Genomic DNA, 18,837 nt, shown 5'->3' on the forward strand with positions numbered 1-18,837 from the left:
AGAGCCTGAATCCGTCGTTGATTGTGCAGTCAGTCTGATCGGTGGCTGTCTTGGAGCTGCGGGACACAGCAATATCCCACGCTTTGAACTCCTCTCCTGGACTCGCTGGCTGCAAGACTGAGGGGGTTGATAGGGCTGGGGAGAGGGAAGAGGATGTGCAATGTGTGTCTGCTTGCTACTCCTGGTGTGCAATGTTCTGCGGAGTTCCTTGGCCAGGGCTTCTCATCGTGGTCTGCCTGTCGATGTCATTGTAACAGCTCGGTTATTGTTGCAGAGCCTCGGGTGAATCAGCCTCCCGTTGCCATCGTGTCCCCGCAGTTCCAGGAGATTTCACTGCCAACCATTTCAACTGTTATTGATGGCAGCCGTGAGTACCTGCAGCTTCACACGCAGTATAGCAAGCTGGGTTTCTGTGTATTCCCTTCTGGGCTGGCCCTTTGGATAAGGTTTAGGAGGAAGTGGCTGTGACGCTATCAAACACGCTTCAGTGAAAAGAATCAGTCTCTCTTGCTGGGAGAGGGGAATACGCACACGACAGCACCTCTCCGTGCTTCCTTTTGAAGGGTGCTGGCCTGAACCAGTCTCCTAAAAAAGGAAAACTCTAGAGGTTGCTTAGAATAAAAAAAAAGAAATTACTGTTAGTCAAAATTACTGGCCTGTTGCATTAAGCTTCAAACGTGGTAGTTAGGTCGTACACCACCTGTACTGATCCTGGCCTGCACTAGAGCTTTTCAGGAGGTTCTTTAAATATGTTCAGGTTGTCTTACCCCCAGCTAGTGTTATTTTGTTAGTGTTTTCTTTTGGGTTGTTTTGTCTTCCCTCAGCACATGTGCAAACCTGGGCTTAAGGGTGTTAAAGTATACCTGTGAAACAAGGTAGAGGAGAGCACGCGGTTTGGGTGTCTGAGCGTGAGACCTCTGGGCTTGGGCTAAAAATGCCTTTGCCCATCAAGCCCAGTACTGAAGTAAGGGACTGAACATCTGGGGTTTGTGAAGCAGCGTTTTCCAACTGCTCATATGTGCATTTTCTTCCACAATTGAAACAGAAAGCACTGATGATGATAAAATCGTCAGCTATCACTGGGAGGAACTGAAGGGTCCTTTGCGGGAGGAGAAGGTTTCTAGCGATACTGCCATATTGACGCTGACCAACCTGGTACCCGGGAATTACACATTCAGGTAGGTTATGCCTGGAAGAGTTGATCAGTTCTCATCCTTTAAGAGTAAAATGTACAAGATTCCTGAAGCGTTAGTCTGGTTTAAGTGAAAAACAAAAAAAAACACGAGGGAAAGAACTTTATTTTGTGATGTACTCTCTCTCTCCACTCCTACACTTTCATATAGTTTCATAGCTTTTCGTTTCAGAAGAGATACGCTATCCAGCTACTTTTTATTCTTAAGTTGTAGCACTGGTTTAAGAAGATGGCAGAAGGGAATGAATGGTCTGCCAGCACTACAAAATGTCTCTTGAAATGTCAGATCTAAACTGTTTGGGTAAAGGCTTAGGAAGAAATGCAGTCTTTAAATCCAGTTTTTAAATCCACAGTGTTTGTCCCAGATAAGTGAATGAGGCCTAATAGTTTTATGCACATACGGAGCACTGGCCCAGGCTGCCCAGGGAGGTTGTGGAGTCTCCTTCTCTGGAGATATTCAAGACCCGCCTGGACAAGGTCCTGTGCAGCCTGCTGTGGGTGACCCTGCTTCGGCAGGAGGGTTGGACTAGATGACCCACAGAGGTCCCTTCCAACCCCTACTATTCTGTGATTCTGTGATTTCACTTTAATGTTTGCTCTGTGTTTTTCCTTTGGTCTGTGTTTTGGTGTGATGTCCACGCACTGCATCAGCACATCTATTTAAAATAAACCTGAGTACCTGTGACTGAACACTGTTTCCCTCTTAAGCAGTTGGTATATGAGCTCATCAGATTGATGTTCAGATCTGCCTTTAACAAAAAGCCGTTCTGCTGTGTGGTACTGCCCTAGCTGAGGAGGCAGCTTGTGTTCAGGCTCCTCGTGGGTCAGTAGTGAACCGCGCTGTCCATGTTAGTGAACGTCTCCTGTTGGGAGGTAGTGTCGTACTCCGGAAGCTCTTTTTTGTCACGTCTGTGTGTGTGAAAGCTGATGATCTTTCACTAGCACAGTTTTGTCTTGGAACTAGTTAGTAGATTTCAAGCTAGAGATGGACGTGATTGTTGAATTTCGTGCATCATTTTGAGGCTGATAATTGGGCATTTGGGGGAAGTTACTATTCCGAAAAAGCACCGTTTCCTCAAGCCACGGGTATTTTTCACTCCTGAAAAAAATTTCTATCCTGTCCGTGGAAGCATCTTAAGTTTCCAACTCTTCTTTTGCATTTCACTTAACTCCAGCCAGTGTTTTGTATTCAGCTCTGATAATCATGACTCTTCACTGCTTTCACTTTTTTTTTCCTCTTCAGTCTAACAGTGGTGGACTCGGATGGTGCCAGCAACTCCACCACTGCAAACCTGACTGTGAACAAAGCAGTGGATTATCCTCCAGTGGCAAATGCGGGCCCAAACCAAGTGATCACCCTGCCTCAGAACTCCATCACCCTCTACGGGAACCAGAGCACCGATGATCACAGCATTGTCAGCTATGAGTGGCTGCTCAGCCCTAACAGCAAAGGGAAGGTGATGGAGATGCAGGTCAGTGCTGGTCTCCCATACTCATTCGCTGGATTTCTCACTGGCTGGCTATTTTTCTATAATCAAACCATTTTAAAATGGCTGTTAACAAATGTCTCTTATAATCCTGCAGAGCAAGCATGTGATGATTAAATAGATACTTAAAACTAAAGCTGCATGAAGCTGGTGTTGGCTTAGTGGCTGAGCTGGGACACCAGTCTAGCCACAGGTTTTCACTGGCATCCTGTTTCCTTTCTTGAGCAATGCAGTCTTCAATACTGCTCAAGAATGGAGGATTAAGAGAAATGAGAACTTGATGGCTTTGGATTCTGACGTCCTGTACAGCAGGTCTCAGCGCAACATGATCACACCCACATCTCTCGCTTGAACCGATACGGCTGCTAGGGAAGTGTGTTCTTTCTCTGTTCAGTTGCTGACTTCTCGGAACATCAGGGACAGCTAAATCAGTGATGGTATAATAGGGATGCTTCAGTGCTATCAGCAGCTGTGGAGCCAGACAATGTCATCCTTTAGCTCAGTGTCAGTCAGGGTGGCATTTAGATTTGCAGGAGAAGCCGTTGTGCCAGGTCATGTTTTTCTCTAGCTGGGTGACTACAATGGACTGGATCTTTTGAGTCAAACCTCAATTTAATTTAGTGAAATTAAAGTCAGATCAAATTAAAGAAATTAACTAAAATAAGTTAGTTAAATTAGTCTGAATTTAACTGATACTAGCCAGACACTCCTCAGTCCTACACAGTAAAAGCTGGAACTTGTTTCCACGTCATCATATTTCTTTTAAAGTTTATTACTACTGTCAAATTTATGGAATAAGAAAGTCCGCGAATCAGGTTCACAACGTGTAGGATTTGCACAGGGCTTCCCAGAGGTTTTGCTTGAGTTGCTAACTATTGAATCTCAAAAGGTCTGAACACCTTATGGTGTTACTCTTGTGATGTTCCACAACAGTGTCATTGTTGCTGGGCATAAATTTACCTGTAAGTGCCTTGCAGGCCTAAGTGGCCCAGACTTGGGCCTCGTAGCAGGAGTTAGTAATAAGCCCCTAGAATCTGCTGATAATAGTTGTTTTAGAAGCAGAGTCTTCTGGTCTATCATCATCTGTGTAAATATTCTTCTTAATACATGAATATGTTTTCTCAAAGGGGGTGAGGACACCAGTCTTACAGCTCTCTGCAATGCAAGAAGGTGATTACACTTACCAGCTCATAGTGACTGATTCTGCTGGGCACCAGTCCACTGCGGAGGTCACTGTCATAGTCCAGCCAGGTAAGCTGCCTTTAGCTGCTTTTCCCACTTCCGTTCCAGGGGTTAGAGGTGAGCATCAATCTGTCAACGTACTCTAGATCTTACGGTAGCTTTGTGCTGCCTTCAGAAAAGCTGCTCTAATTTAGGCCCATTCTGGGCTGGTATATTGCTGATAAATCAGCAGAAGAAAGTTTCTAGGGATGTTGCCTTTCTAGGCTGTTCTCTTACTTTACGCAACGTAGTCTAACTGACGTTATCCCACCATAATGGCAGGTTTGTATTTCCAAGCAGCTGTCTGCTCACAGTGCTTGATCCTGCTACAAGAGCAGGATAAGTGGAATAATGCTTAGAGAATGAGAGCAAAAATGAGAACTCCTGGGTTTCATTCTCATTTTATTGCAGATGTGGGAATGAAACGCTGATCTGAACTCTGAACTGTTTTTAACCTCACTTTCTCTTAGTACAAGGTTGGTAACAGGCAAGAAATATAGTAGGGATCATGGAGAAACTTCTTAATGCTGGGGTTTTAAGCTCCACCTTTTATGGCATGTGTGTGAAAAATACTGCAATCCTTTTTCAGAGAACAATAAGCCCCCAAAGGCGGATGCTGGTCCAGACAAAGAATTAACTCTTCCTGTGGACAGCACCACTCTAGATGGCAGCAAGAGCTCGGATGACCAGAAGATAGTCTCCTTTCTCTGGGAAAAAACCCGGTGTGTATCAGCTTCCAGACTGCTCTTATGCCAGGATCTAGGTCTTTCATTTAAAACAAGACACACCCCCACACACCTCCCTTGTGTTCAGTCCCACATTGGGCCTGACAAGCTTCACCAGTGACTAGAATGAGGCAAGGATTTGTGTTTAATTGGAGAGAGGTGGAGGTTTGTTTGAGCATCAGAAATACCTTTGCCTTCATCTCTAGGCCCGATTCCCATTCTAGGTGTGGTTATGGCACGTAAAGGGGTCTGGCCATCTTCGGATCACAGCAGTGTGGTGTGGTCTTGGCAGTATGAAGGGCCGGACTCTTGTAATCAGGCAGTAGCAGGGCCTTCTAACTTGATCCTTTTGCAGGAATTTGAATGAGGCAGTGCTCTTCGCACTGTCATGCTTCCCTTCAGACTCTGAAGTTCCTGGAGTGCTTTAGGGAATTCAGGAAAAAGCCTATGAGCAACTTGCAGTAGCTTTTTCTCTTTGCTATTGCAAAGTCTGTGCAAAGCTTTTATAACTGAAGGAACTATTTTTGCTCTATAACTTTTCTTAAAAAAAAAAATGGCTTATTGTGCAGTTCACAAGCCAATTTTGCTGAAAGTACTACTTTTTGTAAACCCTACTTAAATGCTGGTATCAGTGCTCCCCTGGTTTAAAAATAATCAAAACGCTAAACCACCAGAAATTACAGTTTTTTTGTTCTGAATGCTGCACCTACTCTTTTGATTATCTTGCTGTAACTGGAGAAAATAATTTTGCTCTTTGTCATGGACTCTGTATTTCCAGGCAACTGTCTGTCTGCACCCCCATAAACTCTGCTTGGGCTTGAGCCTCCTGTTCGGTGTGAGGCTAGCTCCCATGGTCTGTACTGATCCTCTTCTGCCTTGGTTAGGGGCCCAGATGGTGTCAAGCTGGAGAACGCCAACAGCAGCATTGCCACTGTAACAGGCCTTCAAGTTGGCACATACGAATTTACTCTGACAGTTAAAGATGAGAGGAACTTGCAGAGCCAAAGCTCGGTCAACGTCATTGTGAAAGAAGGTATGTCCAGCCGTGAGCAGAGCTGCCGGAGACACGGGTTATCGCTGAGCACTTCAGCGAAACCTGTGTTCAGAGGCACAAGAAGAGTAAGGAGTGGGTGAAAATTGATGTGGAGAGCACTGAAATGACCTTCTCTACCCTTTTCTGAAGGAACGTTATCTTCAGCTACATCCTGCAGGACGTAACTTCCTTTCTCTGCCCGCAGCGTGAGATAGGGATTTCTGGGCTAGAGTGGAGATGTAACGCAGTAGGTTTTGATTGGGCGTTGCCAGATTTTTCTCTAACTGCTTTTTTTCTGTTTGCTTAGAGATAAACAAGCCGCCAGTCGCAAAGATTGCTGGCAATGTTGTCATCACCTTGCCCACAAATACAGCTGAGTTAGATGGATCCAAGTCCTCTGATGATAAGGGAATTGTCAGCTACCTGTGGACCCGGGACGAGGGGAGCCCTGCAGCTGGGGTGAGATTTCTTTTTTTAAATGTCAGTCTCCAGCGTCACGAAAGTCAGTGAAAGGTAGCATTGACAGCACCCAAGGAAATGCAAAGCTCGTTGTCGCACCTGGTGCCTTGTAGTGATACCTGTAAATATGATGACCTGTCATGCTAGTTTCATCCTTTGTTTCCTGGTACTGATTTTGCTCTGCCTTCCAGGAAGTCCTAAATAATTCAGACCATCATCCTGTCCTTCTCCTGTCCAATCTGGTAGAAGGGACCTACACATTCCACCTCAGAGTAACAGATGCCAAAGGAGAGAGTGATGTGGAAAGGACCACAGTGGAAGTCAAACCTGGTGAGTCTGGGTTTTCTGCTCTACCACATTTGCCGACAGCGCACTAGCAAGCCCGCTGTTTGTCTGGATGCAGTGTACTGAGGTAAAGTCTGTCGTCTTGTCCGGCTCAGAACTGTGATTGGTCAACAGTTTTGGGGTATGTGATTGTATTTTCTGGTGGTTCTTGGGGGCTCACTCTTACTGCTCACTGTTACCTGGAAAGTCATAGACTTGTATCCCTTTCTGCACTGAGATTCTGTAATTTGGTGGCCAAAACAGAAACATTCTGGAAAGATACTAGAAACCTGACTTGTACTCAGACTGTTCAATAGAAGTTCTAAAGATCTCTGTTATCTCATCTACATCCTCACTAGATCCTAGGAAAAATAACCTTGTGGAGATGATCCTGGATGTTAATGTCAGCCAGCTGACGGAGAGGCAGAAGGGCATGTTCATCCGACAAATAGGCGTTCTCCTGGGGGTCCTCGACTCGGACATCACTGTGCAGAAAATCCAGCCGTACACGGAACAAAGGTAGGCTTCCTCTGTGAGTGTACAGGGAGGGAGATTGCTGGAGGGTTTAGTAGACCAAGGGCTGTTTTCTTTTGGGAAGCAAATGGAGTAATTGGAACATGTCGAGATGTTGCTTAAAATTGATATTCCTGCTTACTCAGATCAGAGGAGATGTGTTCCCAAGCAGGTCCTGGGCATCTTTTCCTTCTGGAGATAGTGCATTGTCCCCAAAAGCTGTTTGCTGCTGCTAATGTCTTTGCCCCCCAAATCTATAAAGTAAGAACTAATCTGATGTGGTTTTGAAAATTGTGAAGACTATCTAAAGGATGTTCTACAGCTGTGACTGGTAACTGGACAAATAATGGGGCTTGGTACAGAGCAGTTTGGTGAAACATGGATGCCACACCAGAGGCGGTGGTGTAGCAACCCCCCTCGCAGCAGCCCTCCATGCCAGCTTTGTAGTTTTATATTAGCTGGTCTCCTGTAAACAAGAGGCAGTTTGCTCATAGGCAGGGCCATAGGCCTGGGACACGTGGAGTGCCTGGACAGTGTTGCTCAGCCCCAAGCACAGTAACCAGCCAGTCGTACGAGGGGTGGTTCAGCCCAGCTGGATCCTGTCCATGCTGCTTTGGCATGAAAGCACCTGACCGAGTTCAGCTTTCCACCTCTGCACAACGGCGGGTCTGGGAGATTCACCGTTCTGCAGAGAACTTCAGCGACTGGCGCTGTAGCGTGGTCACAGCCGTAGCTGCACGTATCTCGTCCCAACAGCAGTCCGTCGTTACCGTAGGTGTGTTTGAGGATGCCTGAGTATGCATGAGTGGCATGGCAACAAGCTTATCAGGGGCAGAGTGGTAATCTGTTGAAATGAGTGCAATATTGCACTTGATTTTTACTAAACAGGGAGTAGTCCTAAGGTAGGTAAAGCACTGAAAAAGATTTAAGGGATGTGCTTAAAGTCATGTAGCAAGTCAGCAATAAATCTGCAGTTGTACTTCAGACCTCCCTGAGTTCAGTAATGTATCGATTCCTTCGTGTCCACGTTGCCTGCTGTAGCAGTAAAATCAGAATTCATTGTCCGTGCAAACTTAAAGAGCTCAGAAGAGAAGAGCCAGCACTTTCTGTTGCAGTGCTACCGTTCTATCTCTGCCGTGACCGGTTGCCACTGTTCTTCAATGAGCAAGGCAAGTAAGGGATTCAAGTAAGGGATGCTTCGTCCGTTTATGCGTTTATTAAATAGACAGAAGAGTGGGAAGTGTTTTATGAGCAGAGATTATTTGCTGCCAGATGGCCTTAGAATCCCATTTTTGCCTCAACTATCAAAGTAACCTGTGCTGTTTAAAAAAAATATCCTTTTCCTCCGGCTGCTGTTTTTTTTCCACATACTCTGAGGGCTTCACTAATATCCTTTTGACCCATAGGCTCACTGGTAGTAATAAATCTGAAACATCCATGCATCCTTTTGTGAATCTGAAGGATACACAGGGCTCTGCCAGGCTAGCGAGCCAAGGGGAGCAAGTTCTCTCGTGAAGTTAATGCTATAAAAGATGCAGAATACAGTATCCTCCACAGCTGTGCTTCTTCTGGCTGTAACACACTGCGCATTCAAACTAAGCTTTGCAAAAGACTGTAAACCTTCACTGTCTTCTCTGGTGCTGGAGCTGTGCGCTGTGCAGTTAAATGAGCCCCCAGGTTCCACGCGTGGTAAGGTCTAAGGATCCCACAGGGAGGGAGGGAAGAGATGATGAAAATGGCAGGGCCTTAAAGTCTGAGGATTTGCATGCATAGCGTGAACGTGGAAAGATGTGCTTGATTAGCAAACTCAAGAATAGTCCAGCCTTAGCTTTGAAAATATGGATGTATTGGATGTCCCAGCGGGTTTTCTGCTGTGTGACCAGGTCTACGATTATTGCTTTCAAGATGGAGCCAGAAGTCTGGCCTTCAAATAAATTTGGGATTCTGAATAAATCCCTCTAATGCCAGACTGGGGAGAATGGCTCTCTACCTGGTGTCTGGAGAAGCAGCAGATAATATTTTTTGTCTGACTTCCAGCACGAAGATGGTGTTTTTTGTACAGAACCAGCTTCCCCATCAGATATTCAAAGGACGAGAGGTAGCCTGGACGCTGAAGAACGAACTACGGAAACAACAGCCAGACTTCCTCATCTTCCGGGCGTTAGAAATCAACACAGTCAGTAAGTAAGAGTCACTGTGGTACGAGCCAACATCTTTTCCTGTCTTCTCAGATGCCTGCAAGAATGAGGACCTTCGCGTGTGCCCACACGCAGGTGGTGTTAGCACGTACACGCTCACTCCAGTAATGTTGCTGGGAAGATAAGAATTCACAAAATCGAAAGCAGATTGGTACTTAAGAAGCTAAAATATAGTGTGAATGCAATACAGCCAATGAACTGAGTCTCATACTGAAAACAAGAAAGCCACAGATCTTGGTAGCTGTGAACACAGTCCTTTCCACTCCGGCACATACATCTGTCTGCAGGAAATGTTTCACTTCTGTCAGTTTTTTACAAGTTTACATTAGCGCTTTTTTTCTTTTTATGAGCTCTGCCCTATGAGGATCATGTGCTGATCAGTTGGATACTTTAGAATTACATAAAGTAATTATTTTCATGGCTTCTTGAGCTTACAACTTTGTGGCCTTCAAAAGTTCGGTCACTGTAGAGGATCCATTTGTTTCTTGTAGTCTGTCTCACGGGCTGGGTTTGACTTTGAAAATCAAAACCTTATTTTAAAATATTTATTTAATAAGTATAGAAATTCCATAACTTTTATATGAAAATCATGATGTGTTAGGCAAAATTTTCTTAGCACGTTATGGGTGTTGCATTGTTAGTGAAGCAGGACTCTGATCTGGCATGAGACCTCGGTGCTACGTTTGCAGTTCTTGCAGCGAAGCTGAGGGTGAAGTACAGAGCGGTGAGATTCAGGTCAGAGCCCGTGGGGGCTGGGCATATTGAGCTGTACTGCCCCGTTTTTGCCTCGCCTGCAAGTCGTTTCGTTCACCTTGCTGGTTTTGGTCCGTAGCGTGTCAGCTGAACTGCTCCGAGCACGGTCGCTGTGACTCCTTCACCAAGCGCTGCGTCTGTGACCCTTTCTGGATGGAGAACTTCATCAGGGTGCAGATGGGGGACGGCGAGAGCAACTGTGGTACGTGCAGCCTCCCTGCGGTTGTTCACCCCTGGAAAGCAAACAGTGTTTGAAACCCCGGGTGGGCAGTGACAGGTACCCGCTTTCTCCCGGTATCTCTGGCGTGGTGCTCACACAAGGAGACCGTCCCTGCCCTGGTCTCACGACACCGTACCTTCTAGGCAGACGCTACGTGGTAGGGAAGCAGCTCCTCTTCGGACCCTCTCGGTGAAGTCCGTTCTTAGTGTATAAATCAGACCTCTTTTCTGTCGTGCCCCTACAGAGACTTTCCTGCCACAGGAAAGCAAATTTAGTAAATCAACACACGCTGAAAAATGCCCTTGGGCAGCGAGTCCGCACACTGGATCTCAAGGGTCTGCCTTCCACGGGGAGTTGGTGGTGCTGGCAGTGACGGGTGCTAGCCTCTCATTCTCAGAGGGGCAGGTCTTGCTTTTTCTTTCTCGAGAACGGTCATCTAAAGCGCACACTGACCACGGCATGAGGTGCCAACACGTCTGTATCTCTGGGGTGTTTTGCTTGCAGAGTGGAGCGTGCTGTATGTGATCATTGCATCTTTCGTCATTGTGGTTGCCTGCGGAATCTTCTCCTGGATGGTGATCTGCTGTTGCAAGAGGTGGGGCTGAGGCCGTAACCCCCGCTGTGTCCCTGCTGCAGAGCCAAGCAGCTGCGTTAGGAGGTGAACGATTCCAGCCCATCGTCCCAGCAGGTCGTCTGCTTAGCCCTGGGATGTTGGTTTTTGTCACTCACTGTTTCAAGTGAAACGTTGAAGTCCTAGAAGTCTGGCTTCAGTTAAGAAGCAAGATTTGGATTAGCCTATAAATGTCCAACTAAAGCAATGTTTTTAATGTCTTGCTTTCTGATACGAACATGATCTGAAATAAGCAAGTACTCTGGCTTTGAAGATCAGAGTTGTTTTTTTTTCTGGCTTTTTTAGAAATGGCCTGCCTCTTAATTCCTTTTCTTCCCTTTAGACGAAAAGGAAAATCCAAAAGAAAAAGCAAATACAAGATTTTGGATGCAACGGATCAAGAAAGCCTGGAGTTAAAACCAAATCCCAAAGCAGGTAAAACATGAGAGGGCAGAGCGCGGTGTTTCGGAATGCTGACTGAGAACACTCTTCCTCAGTGGGCTTGAAATCACAGAGTGGAACAACCGTGGTGTTAGGCTCTGACAGACGAGTGTCAGGAGGTCCAAGAGCTTGTTTCAGATCTGTGGACAGGGTATTTAGTCAAGTTATCGACCTCTTTGGTTTAGAAATTGGGGCTGAAACTGCCTGGTCTTGGCATCTCCACTTCCTGTCACAGTAGCAGTAAGTGGATGCGTGAAAGCTGATCCAGGAAGCCCAAAACTGGGTCCTGGCTGTACCTTCTCTTGCTCTAAAGCCTTTCCACTTGGTTCTGGTAGTTTGCTTCTTGCCAATTTGCAATTCCTGCCTCTACAGCAAAGCACGAATTTGGTGTCACTAGGCATTCCACCCAACTGATCGCCTTTAGCTTGTGAGCCACGGGACGCCTGAAAGCAGCCTGCAAATACTCATGGACTGGAGAGAGCCGTGTTTGATTCTGCCCCCAGAATCTGCCACTCCAAATCACTTGTTTGTAGATTTATTCGCTCTTGCCCTCGTGAGCATCAGGCTCAAAGTTTCACATTTTGTTTTTTCCTGGAAAAAACAGAGGGTTGTTGTAGGGGAGAGACCCCCGAAGTCCTCGGGGCTCTACGTGGGCACAGGCCCGGTGGCCCATTCCAGAAGGGCAGTCGTCTGTCTTCGGTGTTCGTAGCCAGCATTTTCCTGGCTGCGTTGCTGTCCTCAGGAGTGCTGGTCAGGTGCTTTGCAAAGACCGTGGGGTTATTTCAGGCTGGAGCCCTTTTGCTGCGATCCTGGCTGATACCTGAGTGGAGCCGTGTCCCCTGCTGACGGAGCAGGACCGGGGGGAGACATGGGGAGGGGTGTGCGAAGCCCAACCCCCCAGACGCCAGGCAGCGCCGCAGCTGCTGAAACACGCGTTGCGGATGCAAGCGTGCGTCCTGGTTCTGTGTAGAGGAGGGGTTATTTTAGTTGCCTCTGGAAAATAGTCCCTGATCCTTGTTTGCCAGTGGAAAATAACTGCCCGTCTTGGTATTAGCCCATTTCGTGGTGTTCCAGCAACGCGAACAGTGCCTGACGGCAGCGTTGGAGGGCATTGCAGCGACAGCGCTGACCGGACAATTCCTCTGAGAACTGGGCCGTCCCAGCCGCACAAATACGGATGCCCCTGAAGAAAAACCGGGTGTTTTCTCCTCCCTCAGCACCCAACTCTGCTGTAATCCGACCATCTGTCACCTTGCACGGCAGAGCCCCGCTGTTAAATAAAGGGCTCGTTGTTCTGAAGTCTGTGGCAGCCCTTTGCTCTCTGGTAACTTAAACTCATCTTGCTGCTTCCGAGGCTGGCTGCTGACCAAAGTCTGTTTCCCTGCTAGATACGTCCAGGGAGTGTTCTGCTAATAAAGGGGATGTTGCATTTCTCCATTAAGAAAAAGCTAAATTTAAATATTTCCTCTGCTGACAGTACCAGTGAATGTGTCTCTCCTGTCCTTGTGCATTAATCTAAATTCAGCCTGCTAATTTATCTCTCTTCCCTTGCAGGCAAGAGAAGCAGAGGTGAGAGTAGGGAGGGTAGTAAGAACGCAGTGATCTTCCCTCACACACCTGCATGTTCTCTTTACTACAGCCTTTAGCCCTCGGAGAGCTTTCTAGGCAATGCCCTGAGCAAGGTCAGGGAGACAAAGCTCCCACGTATACTCTCAGCCCCTTCTGGTAATGTAATTTGCTTTCCTACCTGTTGTGCTTTGCACTGTCTCGAAGAGTCTCCGTGACCTCTGCATGCCAGAGTGTCTGAAACGGGATCACTTTGGCTTCAGCTTTTGGAGGAATGAGTGATGGACACGGGAAAGGCTGACTGGGCTGCCCCTTTGATGCGATGGGAAAAGGAGACTTAGAGGGAATGGAGTAGGGGGAGGTGGCTGACCAGTATTAAAATTATTTTTAACCTGGGAATCTCTCTCCTTCCAAGGCGGCAGACAGAAGGCCCAGGTCCTCAACACTAGCCTGATGCATTCGGAGTCTGAGCTGGACAGCGATGAAGCCATCTTCACGTGGCCTGACCGTGAAAAAGGGAAACTGCTCCGGAGCCAGAACGGCTCCTTGCGCAATGGACAAGTGACGCCCAAACCCAAGAACCAGAGGGAGGAAATCCTATAGCTGCCCTCCGGAGCCGTTTGCTGGAGCTCGGCGGGAAAGGCCCCTCCTGTCCTTACCCTACAAGGGCCTTTGGAGCCCGGTTTGATTAGGACAACGCTGCTAACTTGTTTCACAGAAAATAACTTTCTTTTTGTGGGTTTCTTTTCATTCAGTTAAAACTGGTTGTACTTGAATTTGAACTTCAAGGGAAATCAAAGGGAGAAGGCAACTGTGAAGCCCAGGCGAAGCGTCAGGAAAGACAGAGCTGGCGTCTGGAGCGCGGCAGGACAGAACCACTTGGAGCAACTGTGAAGGTGCAGGACCCGCCAGCCCCACCTCGGGACGCAGGGCAGGAAAACACCCATGGACTTCCAGCTCGTTTGCCTTGGGAGGTCCTCGGAGAAGGAAGGTCAGGGCTGTGCTTTGAGCTGTGCTCGGAGCTCCCTTCAGGCTCCAGTAGCCTACCGTGGGCTACTTTTGCTGTCGAACAGCTTTCTTCTCTTTCACTCCCACCTTCCCTAATGGTTTAAGCACTATTTTAATTTAGATTTGTCCTTTCATATGCACTTGGCTGTTCTGGAGTGTAGAGGAGGGGGAATCTAAATGCTATGGTCACACTCCATCAGCCTGCAGGTAGGAGAGGGTTTTGTAGCTGTTCTAAATTACAGTCAGGCTTTTCTCACTGGGAGTGTTGGTGACACGGTGCCTGTTCCGGTGTGAAAAGCTGACCTGTCGGTGGTATTTGGCTGGGCTAGGAGACCCCCTCCTGCAGCAAGCTCTCCTGCTGGGTACGAGAGCCGGGAGGGGACACCCGCCTCTGGTACCTGGGTCTAACATCTGGCTTAATTCCAAAGCTGTGAGATCTTCGGCGGCCCCAGCGCCTGCTGGTGGTCACCAAGCCGTCCGTGAGTCTGGATGTTCATCATATCTCAGTTACGAAACGCCATATACTGTGGGGTTTTTTCCTTAAAATTTGCACAACCCAGGCAAGGGGGGGACTGATCTCTTCAGTTCCCGGCAGCCGGCTGCTCGCTCTGGCTGGCAGCTCAGCCGCCCCGTGCTGTTACGGCTGAAGAGCCTTGCGTGCTCCCAGCGCGGTGCGAAGCACACGCTCGGCGTCCTTTGGTCGGTGGAAAAGGGAACTGTTGGTACCCGAGGGCATCGCCTGGTGAGTGCCAGCGGGCAGTGGCCCTGCGTCCCCGCTGCCGCGGCGCTGGGAGGAGGTGCGGGGCCATCCTTCCCGTACCCGCTCCCTCGTCTCACTGTGCTGCTTGCGTGAGTTGCACCCCTGTCCTCGGGCAGAAATCGGCCTCGCACTGGCATGAAGGATGCCGCTGCTCCTCTGTGGGTGGGTGGGCAGCTTATTGCCTTTCTTTGTGTTTAATTTAAAAACTGGAAACTTGTTTCATTGGCTTTTTTTTTGACCTATGAAAGCCAAAAGGCTGTAACTTCCTCGGTTGTATTTATATTGCTGCACTACTGATTTGTGTTGAGCTAGATGAAGATTAAACACTATTGAACGCGAGGGCCTGTCCCCTCGCTGAATGTGGTCGTGGCTGCTGCGAAGTTTGTTTTGCTGGGCAATCGGCTGTCTTGCGCCGGCGCTGGAGCCTGCTGCTCTCCCCAGCACCCAGGCATTAGCCCTGTGCCCTCCCGCCTCGGCCGGGCACGGCCCGGGCCACCCTCCGGCTCCTCGGTCTGGTGCTCCGAGCCAGGCTTCCCCTTCCCTTAGGGGACCTAATTTATGCTTACAAATATCTGCAGGGTGGGGGTCAGGAGGACGGGGCCAGACTCTTTCCAGTGGTGCCCAGCGACAGGACAAGGGGCAACGGGCACAAACTGAAGCAGAGGAAGCTCCAGCTGAACCCGAGGAAGAACTTCTTCCCTCTGAGGGTGACGGAGCCCTGGCCCAGGCTGCCCAGGGAGGCTGTGGAGTCTCCTTCTCTGGAGATATTCCAGCCCTGCCTGGACGCGGTGCTGTGCCCCCTGCTCTGGGTGACCCTGCTTGGGCAGGGGGTTGGGCTGGGTGACCCCCAGAGGGCCCTGCCAACCCCTGCCATGCTGGGATTCTGTGATTCCCAGGCAGCTCCTGCGCCCGCTCTCCCAGCGGCTCCTTCCCTCCGGACACACATGGGGCCGGCCGACGGGCTGTGCCTCCGCGAGCCGTGCGATGGCCGGACGCTTAACTCTTGGGTGACGCCACCCTCGGATGCATCTCCCTTCCTTTGGGTGGGAGATGAAGAAGCGACGAGAAAATGGGGTTTTGGAGCTGCGGGGAGGGGTCGGGCGCGGTCCCGGGGCTCTGCCTGGGAGCGTTTCGTGCTGTTGGAGCAGAGCCCTTGGACTCTGGCCGGTTCTGGTCCTCGGGGCGTGTGCTGTCTGCGCCCCTGCTGCTGCTCGTCCCGGGGCAGCCCCCGTCCCCCTGCCCTCGAGCGCGCGGGCTGCGGGGGCTCGTTGCTGCAGAGGTCAGTACCCTCGCGGGGGACGCGGTCTGCTTTGGGGCAAGGCTGGCCTCTTCTTGTGGAAGAGGGAAGAATTGAAACCTGCGCAGCCGTCACGCCAGCACCTTGGTTTGGCAGAGTTATTTTCTTCTTCCATTGCTCGGGGGGTAACGAGTGCCAGGCTGGGGTGCTTCGGTCGGCTGGCAGCACGGCCGCGAGGGCTGGGTTTGGGCTGGGCGGTGGCGGGGACGGCCGCCTCGCTCCTCAGCCGTTTCTCATCATGGGTGGAGGTTTGTGGGCGCGAGCTCCCCGTGCACTCCTGGCTCCCGTTGGCATTCCCGGGCTGCGAGAACCGGGGATGCCCCGCAGCCCAGCCGCGATGGAGCTTGAGGGCCGGCGGCGAGGGGACCCTGCCAGGCTGTGGCCGTAGCCCCTGGCCCAGCGCACGAGCCCCTGGCCCGGGCCCTCTGCTTTAGCGCGGCGTTCCTGCAGCCCTCGCCCGCGGTGCCAGCCCGCAGAGCCCGCGCGCTCGCTGAAATCCCTTGCTGCCCTCTCCTCCTCCCCCGTGGCACCGCTGCGGTCGCTGTGGGTTTGTTGCCCGAGCGCCGCGAGCGGGGCTGACCTTGCCGGGGAAGGGTTCTGCATTGCTATGCGCGATGATTTCACAATTAGACACTGGCCAGAAGTTACCCGTGTGTGGAAGTTAAAAGCCGAGACATCTGTTAGAGGAACCATCAGCATCACTTGATTTTATTTTCTTCTTTAACATGTTCAAACACTAGTTAAGATCTTTGGGGCAAATGTTGCGATCTAGTTTTAAAATAGTTTGCTCTTAAATCTTTTCTTCGTGGTTTTGTGTAGCAGGGGCTGCCCAGCCTGTCTGAACTGTGGTTTAACAAGGTTTGTTGATTGCAGTGATACTTGGATCAACAGGAAAAGTAATTTTTTTAAACAAAATGTTTCTTGCGAATAAACAGGGACAACGTTTCGCTGCTGCTCAGCTTGCTTCTTTCTCCGGTTTGTGCTGTGGGACCGTTCCTAATAAGACCGCTGTGCTCTTGGTGTCGGAATTGGACGTGCTCCCTCCGTCCTCTCGCCCCGGGCGCGGGGTCTCGGTGGGTGCTGCTGAGCGAGGGGCTGCCCCTGCTCTGGTGCCAGCGCAGCGCGCGGGGCTGCCAAGAGCTTGCTTGACAGGCGGCCAAGTGCCCTCCGTGCTCGGCGACAGCGTGGCAGCCTCCCCGTGCCGGTCGCTGTGCTTTGCGTGGGGGGTGGGCCCTGCGCCGGTGCTGTGACCCCCAGGTTGTTTATCTGCCCCGGCTTCAGCACAGCCAGAATTCGCTTCTGCTTCTTGGACTTGATGTTCAGGCTGAGCCCCCAGGCCCTCTTGCCCCTGGTTGTCTTCTGACCGGGTGCGGAGTCCCTTGGCCTGCCCAGGGCTGTTCCCCGCAGCCGGAACGGGGTCTGACCATTGATTTCACTGGGGAGCGACATGGCAGCACCCACACCGGGGAGAACTGCCTCGCACGGAGCAGGGGAGCACGGGTTAATGAGCAGAGTCCGGCAAGGAGACAAGGCAGCTGCCCGGCTGCCGAAGAGAACACCCTCGAGCACCGTAGCAGCCCGAAGGGACCCGATGGCCCCGCGGGACACAGGGTGACCTCACCCTGAGGGCTGCCCTTCCGTCCCTGAGCATCACACGTGGTCCCTGGGCTGGAGCCCGTGGCGTTCGCGCTGCTCAGTGTCACCTCAGGGCATTGAGAAGCCAAATCTGCTGGGGTCCCCAGCCCACACAGCTGGCAGCAGCCAGACAGAGCCACGCCGGCCCTCCCGGGCATCGCCCCGCTGCCGTCGCTCACCCTTGCCTGGCAGCCAGGAGCCTGCCCTGGAGCAGCCCTTGGCTCTGGGAAGGAGAATGGGCTCCTGTCTGCCTCCCCTCTGCTGTCGGAGCTCGGCGGGGTCCCTGCCGTTGCGTCCGTGCTCTCTGCTGTGTGTCACCCGGCTCTGCTGTGTTTTCCTTCTCCCGCTCCCTCGCTGTCCCTGCGGGAAGCTCTCCGAGGGGCTGCCCGCTCCCAGCCAGCTCCCTTTGCCATCTGCTCAGCATCGCTTGATGTTTGCCGGCTCCTTGCAGGGGTGCGGGGGGAACCCGGCGCGCGCTCGCTGGTGGTGAGGGACAGAGCTGGTGGCCGCAGGTGAGGATGCCCCGTGTCCCCCGGCTGTGGGCTCTCGGGGCTCAGCTTCTGGGGTGAAACCGGGGCGGTGTGGGGAGAGCCAGGACTTCTCTCTGCCCCAGGGGCAAAGGGCTGCTCCTGCCTGGGGGGATCGGGGTCTGCTCTGGAGCCTCCGAGCAACCCCAGGCTCCTTTGAGAGAAATCCTGGAGAAACGGGGTTTGTCGCAGGCCCCCCACAGCCTGAGAGACCGAGGAGGGGGACGCGCATGGCGGGGGGTCCCTGGCTGGCTGAGGGAGGGCAGGTCGGCCGTGGTCGCAGCTCGGGGACTCTGCCCACCCCGGGGTTCTGGGGGTTCCGCAGCCCAGGGGAGGGGGTGCATGGGGGAAGGGGCTGCGGGGATGTGGCCGCTGGTTCTGCGACGCTGCAGGCGGCGGAGGCTGAGACCAGGGCGACGGAGCTGGCGAGCCCGGTGTAGCTGCCAATACAGCCCCGAGCTTCCCAGCTCCGCTTGTCCCTCCCTGCGCAGTGCCCGTGCCTAGGAGGAGTTAAAAAAGGAAAAACCTCTTGCTGGAGCCTTGAGGGAGAGCACGTTTGTTTTTTTTTTTTCCTCCGCACACCGTTCTCACCCTTCTGCTTGCGCTGTCCTTGCTCCGACCCGGTGGGTTTGGCACGGCTCCCCAGCGCCCGCCTGGCATCAGGATTCCCTGGATCTGCTGCTGCTTCGCCTCCTCCAGCCGGGCTCTCGGCGGCCGCGCTGGCAGCGGCTCCCACAGCCCACCCGGGGCCCCGGCAGCCCTAGGGTGACACGGTTGCGGTTCCCGGTAACGGTAACGACCTCCTCGTGGAGCGGGGAATAGCTGAGGCAGCATCGCTGTGAGGATGGGTACGGGCAGCCCCTGCGAG

General features: G+C 51.4%; 1 protein-coding gene across 1 annotated transcript in view; it reads left to right on the plus strand.

The window, feature by feature from the left end:
* The window catches only part of KIAA0319L (KIAA0319 like), a 32,666-nt gene extending 17,793 nt beyond the window's left edge, over nucleotides 1-14,873 (plus strand). Inside the window, exons 8-21 of the mRNA XM_075437692.1 lie at nucleotides 275-367; nucleotides 1,046-1,178; nucleotides 2,436-2,664; nucleotides 3,807-3,930; nucleotides 4,490-4,622; nucleotides 5,510-5,658; nucleotides 5,966-6,117; nucleotides 6,309-6,447; nucleotides 6,801-6,960; nucleotides 8,992-9,134; nucleotides 9,985-10,107; nucleotides 10,630-10,720; nucleotides 11,079-11,170; nucleotides 13,158-14,873. Coding sequence (XP_075293807.1) covers nucleotides 275-367; nucleotides 1,046-1,178; nucleotides 2,436-2,664; nucleotides 3,807-3,930; nucleotides 4,490-4,622; nucleotides 5,510-5,658; nucleotides 5,966-6,117; nucleotides 6,309-6,447; nucleotides 6,801-6,960; nucleotides 8,992-9,134; nucleotides 9,985-10,107; nucleotides 10,630-10,720; nucleotides 11,079-11,170; nucleotides 13,158-13,345 — 1,949 coding nt within the window. The 3' untranslated portion in view covers nucleotides 13,346-14,873. The remainder of the gene's footprint in view (nucleotides 1-274; nucleotides 368-1,045; nucleotides 1,179-2,435; nucleotides 2,665-3,806; nucleotides 3,931-4,489; nucleotides 4,623-5,509; nucleotides 5,659-5,965; nucleotides 6,118-6,308; nucleotides 6,448-6,800; nucleotides 6,961-8,991; nucleotides 9,135-9,984; nucleotides 10,108-10,629; nucleotides 10,721-11,078; nucleotides 11,171-13,157) is intronic.
* The last annotated feature ends 3,964 nt before the right edge of the window (nucleotides 14,874-18,837 follow it).

The sequence above is a fragment of the Opisthocomus hoazin genome, chromosome 17, assembly GCF_030867145.1.
Source record: "Opisthocomus hoazin isolate bOpiHoa1 chromosome 17, bOpiHoa1.hap1, whole genome shotgun sequence".
In the NCBI taxonomy this organism is placed as follows: Eukaryota; Metazoa; Chordata; class Aves; order Opisthocomiformes; family Opisthocomidae; genus Opisthocomus; species Opisthocomus hoazin.